Source organism: Pollicipes pollicipes, unplaced genomic scaffold (genome assembly GCF_011947565.3).
Source record: "Pollicipes pollicipes isolate AB1234 unplaced genomic scaffold, Ppol_2.1 Scaffold_7261;HRSCAF=8764_pilon_pilon_pilon, whole genome shotgun sequence".
NCBI classification, from domain to species: domain Eukaryota; kingdom Metazoa; phylum Arthropoda; class Thecostraca; order Pollicipedomorpha; family Pollicipedidae; genus Pollicipes; species Pollicipes pollicipes.
In genome coordinates, this window is record NW_023597054.1 from 6,019,937 (window position 1) to 6,029,758 (window position 9,822).

The 9,822-nt window shown below is 51.9% G+C and overlaps 1 protein-coding gene across 1 annotated transcript; it reads right to left on the minus strand.

Annotated features, from left to right (window-relative positions):
- Positions 1 to 227: 227 nt before the first annotated feature.
- Cul3 (cullin 3) lies at positions 228 to 3,160 on the minus strand. Its single transcript, XM_037236424.1, has one exon. It carries the CDS (start codon positions 2,910 to 2,912, stop codon positions 591 to 593), a length of 2,322 nt encoding a protein of 773 aa, XP_037092319.1. The 5' UTR covers positions 2,913 to 3,160; the 3' UTR covers positions 228 to 590.
- Positions 3,161 to 9,822: the final 6,662 nt, after the last annotated feature.

Consider the following 9,822-nt stretch of genomic DNA (forward strand, 5'->3'; position numbering starts at 1 on the left):
CCTCAGCGCTCGCTGGCCGCCGTACGTGACGTCAACCAAGGCTCGCAAAAACGTGCAACGCTTAATGCGTTTCGCTTCACAATAAACTGAATTCCACAGATACATCACACGTTGACCACGAGCTAGTGCTGTCAGAGCAATTCCATTCATTCGAACTGTCTGGCATAGTTTGAGCGGCGTTAATTCCGTATCCCAAAATGAACGGCGTCCAGTATCAAAACAACATGAACTGATAAATTTCATCTATTCAATTATCCACACTCCATTCCTCATCCGCGGATAATATGTTACGCGAAATATATTTACATGCAGGCGTTCCGCAAGGTCAAATGCCTCACAACCCAAAAACACGTGAATTCGACGGAACGAAGCACATGCCAGTGCAGCTTACGCCAATCGAATTTGGGCACAGAAGCACAATCAGCTGTAGGCGGCGGCGATTTTGACTTTCGTTCGCGCTCGCTCCCGTGGAGGACGACCTCATCCCGCACTCTGGCCGTCCCGTGCTCGCATGGCGCCAGTGACCCGCTGCGTCGGCACCTGCACGACGCGCGCACCACGGCGGCAGCACAGCCTCGCGCGTCCGCCGCCTAAGCCACGTACGTGTACACTTTGCGGTCCTCCTGCGTACGCGCCAGGTACTCCTTCTCGATGAGGCCTTCGATGCGCTTCTTGATGACGACCGGCGACGGCAGGAAGCGCGACTTGAGCTGCTCAGTGACCTCGGCCACCAGCACGTTGTGCTGCAGCGTGCGGCGCGCCTTCATGATGCGCACCACGGCCGCTTCGATCTCGTATTTGCGGTCCTCGTCCACCTTGCTGCGCGTCTCGCGCCGCTCCGGCTCTGACTCGCCCTTGGCCACGCCCAGCTGAATTTTGACGCGGTGCAGCTTGGACGTGAAGGCGTCGTTGACGCTGAAGACGTGGCTCGGCTCGATCTCCTTGGTCTTGGGCTGCTTGACCAGGATGCGCTGCGTCGGTTTGCCGACGGCAAGCGACTGCAGCGCGCGCAGCAGGTCCTTGTCGGGGATGTTGGTCTCGTTGCGGATCTCCTCGTAGGTCAGCCGCTCGCGGTCGTTGAAGAGCATGAGGATACTCATCTGGAAGGTAGACACCTGAATGATGTGGCGGCGCGGGCTGCGCGTACCGGCCGCCAGCAGCGCCGACGACGACGCGCCCGCGATGGCCAGGTCCGTCGACGAGTCGTCCGATTTGAAGGGCCCGTAAAACACGGCGTTGAGATCGGCAGAGCCCAACTGCGCCTGCAACGTCAGCTGACGACCCGTGTGCTTAGCCAGATAGAACTTGCGGAACGTCTCGAAGGCGGCAGCCGGCTTGCGCGGGATTTCCACCTTGATGTTACCGGAGTGCGTTGGCCAGAAGCCGGTCGTCAGCACGCGCACGGTCAGGTCAACCATGCCGAACGGGTGGGCGTTGCCCGATAGCACGTGCTGCTTGAACTCTTCCATGATGGTGTTAGAGACAGTGATGTCCTTGAACATACCCTCCAGCTTGGACGTGAACTGGCATCCACACTCGGTGCGGAGTTTGGAGATCATGTTCTTCTCGTTGTCATCACTTGCCGACTTGTTGAGCAACAGCCTCTTGGCTAGGTGCTGCTTGTAGTAGCGCTCAAACACATCCTTTTCCTGCAGGAATCGAAATATGACCATGGTCTTGTCCAGGATGGCCTCAATCTCCTGTTCAGTGACACCCTTGGCACCCTTCTTAAGCCTGTCATCAATGAAGAGTGACAGGTACTCTGGGGACTTGTTGTTGAGATTGAGGAAGTACTCAAAGTCTGAGGCGATGCGCTGTTTCACCATCTTGTCTTTGTTGAATGAGTTTTTCAGGAAGTGATCAAACACATCCCTCAGATCCAGCAGGCTCTGCACATAGGTGATAGCATTTTTTCCACCATATGCTGGATCCTCAGCCACAAGTGCTCTGCCTTGTTCCCGAAGGTATGCTGACACACAGTCAGCCAGTGTTTTCAGCCCATCCTGTACTCTTGACAGGAGCTTGTACATGCATGCCAGGTCATCAGTTTTCTGGTGCTTCAGCATGTGCACAACCCCAGAGTTCTCAATTTCAACAATGGTCTTCATGTGCTTTTTGATGAGCTCTTCCTCAACCACCTCAACAATGTGAGCCTCAGTTGATTCATCCAGATAGTGGGATGCACGTTCAGCTTCTTCATTGATTCGTGCCTCCACTTTCCTGATGTAAGCTGAGGCAGAGTTCTCTGCCAGGAAGTTTTGGCTTTCCATCCTGTAGAACTGAGCTGACTGCTGCAGGAAGGGTCTCTCAAAGTCCTCCTCATATACAGCCCTGCTTTCTACACCAAGAACCATCAGCATGCTGCATGCATTCTTCACAGCAAGTTTGTCAATGACCTCCCCTCTCCTCTCTCTCATGACCATTTCAAGAAGTGTGTCCCTCAGGTGGTCTCTGATTCCACCATATCTGACAATCTGATCCCTGAACAGGATGAGTCCCAAGTTGAACACATTGTCAACATTGTTCTGCTGCACATAAACTCTGTCCATGTACATCAGGATGTCTCTGATCATGATCATGGATGTTTTATGGTCATGCCAAGCCTGGTTAAGTGTCGCCAGAAAGTTGTTGTTCAGTGACTTCAGTACGTCACCTCGGACCTTGGTTTCCAGGTGTTGTGTCACCACATCTCTCAGTCCAGTATACAGACGTTCACCATGCTTGTGAAGAACCATGGTGTAGGCATTGCGGTACAGCTCTTCAAAGCTCAGCCCACTGTTGTTTTTCTTCTGGATCTCTTGGATGGCATTCTTCAGGATATGCCAGATTCCCTCCACATACCTCTCATCCATCGTCATAGGGAATGCCCTGATTCTCATCTTCGCGTCCTTCTTGGGCTGCCCGCGCTGCATAGTTCACGACTGGTCCGTGATTACACCCTTGGATCGTTGACAAAATTGATGCATATAAAATCGATGGAACCAGCTGCGATTCGCTTACGTTCCAATACTGCAGCTTGTACTCTTCATCGTGGAGCAACAAACAATTAAGAAACAACAAAGACTTTGTGGAACCCGGGCCACTCTAAGTAAAGCAACTGGAAAACGAACGACAGGCCCCAACCGAACAAACCCCTCAGCTATGCCTCGCACTCACGAACAAGCACCAGAGCAGCCTTGTCATACGGCGTCCAACTTGACATATAAATGAGGCCAACCTAGAAATTCTGTTCTTCTTTGGCATTTGATGACGTCATATAGTTTGTCACCCATTCAAGCTTTTTCATGTTGTTGAATCTAGTGTGTAAAAGTAGAATTATTAAGATCACATCTAAACTTTTAAAATATTGAGCTTAATGTTTGTCTGTATAAAATAAGAATGTTACTCACCATCATAAATTGACGATCCCACGATCAACAAAGTACAGCTGCCATCTGCACTGCATTTTGTCGCGGAGGCGTCATTTGCTTGTTTTGGCTGCTTAATAGTGATCAAGGCTATCTAACGATGGTGATGTGATGGTGGTGTATGGTTATGGTGATGCTAGTGATGGTGGTGTATGGTTCTTTCAAGCGCGATATGAACCAAGGCCCTGGAACTGGGTTATGAGTGGGGCGGACGTTACACGTTTAGGCGGGCTGTGTTCTGTATGTTCTGCATCATAGGGGCTCACGCTGGAGGGGGGAGGGGGGAAGCTTATCTGCAGGGTTAATGCCTGAGTTGGTCTCCAGAATCGTGCCTGTCCTGTTGGATACAGTGGGAGATGGAACAGGATGTTTTGTCTGATTCTGGTACCACAACGCATCATGCAGCTGGTGGCCTGCTAGCTTTTAAAGTGGTAGAGAAATACCAGTTTTCTGGTGCCTCAGTATTGTTGATGGCGACAACACTTTATTTTACCATTATTGGCAACTATTCATGGTGGCAGCACCAATGGCAATGATACCACTGGTGGCAAAACTATTGCTAGTGGTCAACACCCCATGTTGTGAATAATCACCGGGTTACATGAAACTTTTAGATAAAAAAGAGGACAATGCAGCTAGTTTGCAGTAAAATGATGCATCATAACCACAAGTGATCATTTAGTGTGTGGATGTAGTGTTAAGCAGCTGAATAAAAAAATAGTATAATTGAGGCTTAACAAATTAATAAAAAATGATTCCTTAGAATGACAAAGCCAAACAGTGCCAATAGCCATCACCTATTGCAACCCATCTCATTGCTCAGAAGTTGTGAAAAAATGTGATAATGCTTTTATTGTGCTTTTTCTTCTGTTTTGATCTAGGCATGCATATATGTACTCACTCTGTACACTTAATGATTCTACAAGAGGTGGAAGTCTGTAAATACAGGACACCTCTGTGTGTGGGCTCCAGGATAATGTTGTTACCAAGGTTCCTTGCACAAGGTGTTGATTTGTAAGCCTGAGCTTCAGCTGTGTTGTATATTGTGTTATAGGGTAGGCCTTATGGTTATCACCATACCTTTTTGGTGAATATTTGTTTTTTGTTGCAGGGCACATTCCAGTAGCCATGAATGGCAGCAAACTTAATCTTCAGATCTCCATGATAGAAAGTGAAAAAGATAGATTATTCAACTGCATCATTACAACAATGAAAAGGGTAATTTGTAAAGGTGTTCGGTCATGAGCAATTCAACTGTAGAAATGTACGAGTAATGTTTTTTATTATCAGCTCTCCACAGCATTTTCCCCAATGTGCTAGGGATTGCCTGTTATGTATGTTGTACCAGTCTGTATCAGATGACTTAGAAATGGACCTCATTGCCAGTAAATATGCTCAGGTTGTGATATTGGTTGAAACTGATGCCTCTTGCTGTGCAGGTGCATATGCTGAGCAGTATGCCATCACCTGCCATGCTAAAGCAGCTGGGCCAGGACAACTACCAGCTGCTGCAACTGCTGTCCGAGTGGGCGGACTCGGCCGAGCAGCTGCTGCCCGCCCTGTACCCGTCTCCTGCCACGCCGGAGCCGGAGCTGGCCCGTCACCCGTCCGCCGACGCCAACACCACGTTCGAGTCGATAGCGTCGTTCCACACGGCAGCGGACGGCGGACGGAGCACCCCCTTCAACGACACGCCGGCCCAGCTGAAGCTGAGGTGCGACCCGCCGCCACTCAGGCCGGCTGTCGCGGTGCACTGGGGGCAGTCGCTCAATCCGTCACGTGGGTTGCAGGCTGTGGTGTTGGTGAAGTTGGTTACTTCACTATAAATGACCAGATCCGTGATTATTGGTTTGCGGCTGGTGGCGTTGTGGGTGAAACACGAGCTCATGATTTTCATTTTTAGTTGTCTCAGGACGCCAGAAGTGGGCTGTCAAAAGCCAGCAGACGATTTGTCTGTGCAGTCACATGGAGTGAAGATGAGTGTCTCAAAGAAGTCCAATGATGAGGTCTCCAGCATTATTAATCGGCATTTGATGAAGAAGAGAGGCACGCCGGAGCCGGCCAAAGAAACGCCACAACCGTAAGGATTTAACAGTGTTAATCAGGTTTTGATGACGAAGAGAGCCACGTCAGATCACTGCAAATAAGTGGTGTAATTAGTTCGCCTTCATGTCGCGTTTTAAGATATTTTGTTGTGAGTGTCACTGCTGCCATTGCATCCCAATGTGCGTCGGCTCCGCCCTGTCCGTGTTTCATGTCTCCAGTATACGCCATTGTGTCCCGTGTTGCCACTGCATCGCGGTGTTTATATGCCTCCGCCACAGCGATGTGGCCGTGTTTTCGATCCGTCACAGTCTTGCAATGTCCCTCTCGTATCTTGGTGTGGCCGTGCTTACGCCACATCCCGATGTAGCGGTGACCTCGCTGCATCCCATTGTTGACCTGTCGCTGCCGTATCCCACTTTGTTCGTGTCTTTGCCGAACCCACTCTCGTCATGTCTCCGTGGTGTCCCAGTGTGGCCATGTTTCCGATGTATCCTGGTGGCGCCGCCGTATCTCGGTATGGCCGCCGTACCCCGGTGCGGCCGTTTTACCCTTGTGTGGCCACTGTATCCCGGTGGCGCCGCTGTGTCCCGGTGGCGCCGCCGTGCCCCGGTGGCGCCACCATGCCCCGAGGTGGCCGCCGTACCAGATGTGACCGGTGCCGTAGACTGCTGGAGGATGGTGTACAACAGCCAGTGGTGTTCTCCTGCTGGGACCTTGCTACCGGCTACACCTACCTGTACCTGAAGGAGGCTGAGACCCGGCTGACGGAGCTCAGCAAGCAGCTGAGGTCAGTCACCAGCCAGCTCCGACCATGGCCTCTGAGGCGCCGGCTCCGCGGTGTCTGTTATTGTATCAGTTGGTGGTCACTGCCCTTACTGGCTTCGATGCAATGACTCTCTGTGGCATGCAATATGAAAGGTGGGTGATTGCTTCAAATCAGCTAGCTCAAAATATGAGCATATTTCAGGAGTAACTGCCATTTACAATGTCCAGGCGTTGGACTGCCTCTGGCGATATGGTGAGGCCTAGGCCACCTCAAGTTGCGCAATGTTCTTCCTGGGACTGGCCCATCTCAACCCTCTGACGTGTGTGCGCGTAGCGTGCGGCGTCCGTACTGAGGCTGGCAGCGGCGCCTCTTGTTTCAGAGCGCTTGCCCAAGGCGGCCCCGCCCGGCTCTGTCGGCTCCCCAGGATCGGTGAGCTGGTGATGTCAGCCTGGAAGGGGGACTGGTACCGGGCCAGGGTCACCGAGGTCACCGACAGGTCAGTCGGCGCCTTATCGTCACCAGCTGGAGCAGGAGCCACAGCCGGTACACGGACCCTCGGGAAAATGGTTTGGTTTTTTAGCTTTACTAGTGACACATAGTTGTCCTGGCAGCTGTGCATGGCACACATCCTCAACTTGCTCCATCTGTGCCTACCGCGAACGTCCAGTGTCCGGTACGCGGCGAGGTTTATGGCGGTACCCACACGAATGGGCGTTACAGTGAACACAATTTTACGTTGATGTGTTGAAAGATGCTCATCTCCGAAACGCGTGGATGATTTAGCGAAACAGCGGCGACTTCCCTCACAAACCAAAGTCAACATTTGTCAGAACTGACTCAAGCACTGAGTTACACGGCGCTTCGCACAGTTTCGGCGTGGTCAGCCGTCTGTATGAGAACATTTAGGGGCATCAGTTACTCTGCAGATAGTCGTGACGGTGCAGACATGCCAGTCGTGTATGGAACGTGTGTGGAACGCATGTGTGTTATCAGGCGACGTCACGAATATTCGAGTGAGCAGCGTTGGCGAGTGTGTTAGGCCGTGGGTGGCATGGCCCGAGTGCCTGGCCTCCAGCGCTGACCCTCACGCGAGTGACCTTTGGTTGCCGGCAGAGGAGATGCGTCCTCGATGATCGGCGTGCAGTATATGGACTACGGTAACCGGGACGAAAAGCTTGTCACCGAGATACGCTTCCTGCCCAACAAAATGAAGGCCATGCCAGCGGCTGCCTACAAGTGCAAACTCAAGGATGTACGTACCTCACCTCCTGCTCTCCGACTGTGTATGCGTAATGCCGTCTAATGGCAAAATGTATGCCATTGGAATCAACATCCGTACGAACAACATCCGTATGAAGCATTTTGCTTGTGTTCAGGAGGGCTGATTGTCCGTGCACAATTCGGTTTCGAATTGAGTTACAGAAGCGTCCGTTGCATGGTTGGATTCATGAGCTTCCCCCGTCATTACCGTGGACTGTTTGTGTGGATGTTAGATGTTTTTAATGATGTTAAATTTTCAAAGTCACATGTAACCCGCGCTCAAAGGATACGCACGAATTGAAAAAATGCTTCGTTGACGCGGTCAGTATTTACCTGTCGAAACATTCGTGCATGAAATTAGCGTTATGATTGAAATGGTGGTCTACAAAAGACGTGCAAAGCCACATTGTACAATTCGTATCGTTTCTGGAAATTCGAAACATGTTTTAAAAATGTGTATGAGTGAATTGGTGTGCTTTGACTTTGCGTTAGAGTCGCACTAACCCTAATACAGTGGGCGTATCTGTGGTCGTGCATGCTTTGGCACCAGCAATTTTGCCATTCACGCATGAGAAAAGTACGTATGTGAGAGCATACGCCCTTTGCACACATAACATAATCGCGGTAGGCCCAACGCAATTGGATGTATTCGTTTCGTTACGCCCTTTTGTCTTGATTCAAGTGTCTAATGTGCAGAGCATGCGTCTTTTTGGCCAAATACGTCTTTTCGCTTTGTATCACCTTTGCTTTCTTGCGGCTATATCTTAACACAAATCTAAAAACTCAATGACTTTATTTAAAAATGTCAAAATGTTTGCATGACTTTACAAGATGCATCATATTGAGACGAATTGAATGATACCAAAAGCCCATTTTCGGAGAATAATGGTGGCTCTGTGGCCATTGGACTAGTTCCTAGCGCCTAGTACTAATTCATGTGCGGAGTGCATGTGTTCGTCAGGTACACCGTCGCGAGCGTTTAGAGCAAATAGCTTGCTCTCCGGTTGATCCCTACGACTTCTCAGCAGGCTACATACGCCCTTAGCGTCTGTTTCTTTCTACGGGCATTCGAAGCAAATGAAAGTTATCCTAGGCAAAGGCCGAACCGTCCCACCGTTGGCCTTGTTGTGCTGACGAATTAACCCACTTGTCTGGAAAAGGATTTCTGTTCCCACCATTTAACCAAAAATGTGCGTCCATTTCTTTAGCACCATAGTGGTAGAGTTTTGAAGGCAATATTGGAGTCAAAGTCATTAAAGAAATTGAGACCCACGAAATAGATGTTCAGTTTCACGTGTTCAAGGATAGGCCCAAGCTGGGATTTCATAATAACCTTTGTTTCCCTTACAAATGTAAAACAGTAGAAGTCTAGGACTCACGCACTTGTTTCTTCTGATCCCGTTGCGGTGATGTGTCGGCCAAAGCGTTGTCTTACTGATGGTAGCTGATGGCAGCGCCAGCCTTGCTGTCACGTCATACCCGGCGGCAGCTGACGGTGGGCGGGCCTCGCCACCGGCCGCTGCAGCTGCGGCTGCTGGAGCGGCTGGCCGACTCGGCAGCCGCCCAGCTGACGGCTCAGTTTCGTCTCACGTCGCTACCCGGCCTCTACGAGGTGTCGCTGGCCTCATACGTGGCCGTCGACGGCCACCCGAGGCTCACGGACGTGGTGGCCACGCTCAACAACGCGCTGGCGCTCGACCCGGCCGCGGCGGAGCTACAGGTGGGGCGCGCCGCTCACGGCCGCCGCCGCCGGGCCGGACCTCGTCCGCGCGGTCTATTCTGTGACCCAGCGGTCGCGGAGTTTCGATCGGAGTGGCAGTCGTACAGTCGCCGTTGGCAGACCGACAGGCCCGATGGAGTTGGTTGCTAGGATCACGACACTCGTGCAGCTGGTCGCCTGACTCGTACGGCTGGTCGCCTGACTCGTACGGCTGGTCGCCTGACTCGTGCAGCTGGTCGCCTGACTCGTGCGGCCCGTACACTTAGCAGTTCACGAGTGGGTTTGTGCACCTGCTCGCCTGCAGCCTGAACATGCGTAGGTATAGTGACAGGCAGGATCGCGCGTGCCCACATACCCACGACACATATCCTCTGTGCTTACACACAGCTGACATTGGACGTTTCATGCATTCACACGTCTGACACTTGGGCCCGTTTGCCACGATCTTGTGCACGTGAACACGGCTGACCCGGATTCGGCGTGGCCCGGCAGGCCGAGCCTGGCTCGTTGGAGCTGGCGCCGCTGCTCGTGCCGTTCTCTGCGGCTCCGGTGCCGGCCCCGGCGGCGGCCGTCGGCGAGGTGCCAGCCGATGAGAAGGTGCGCAGCTGGCTGGCGGCCCAGGC

Excerpts from the sequence above, each read along its gene's own strand:
- Cul3 (XM_037236424.1), bottom strand. The coding sequence starts at position 2,912 with ATGCAGCGCGGGCAGCCCAAGAAGGACGCGAAGATGAGAATCAGGGCA.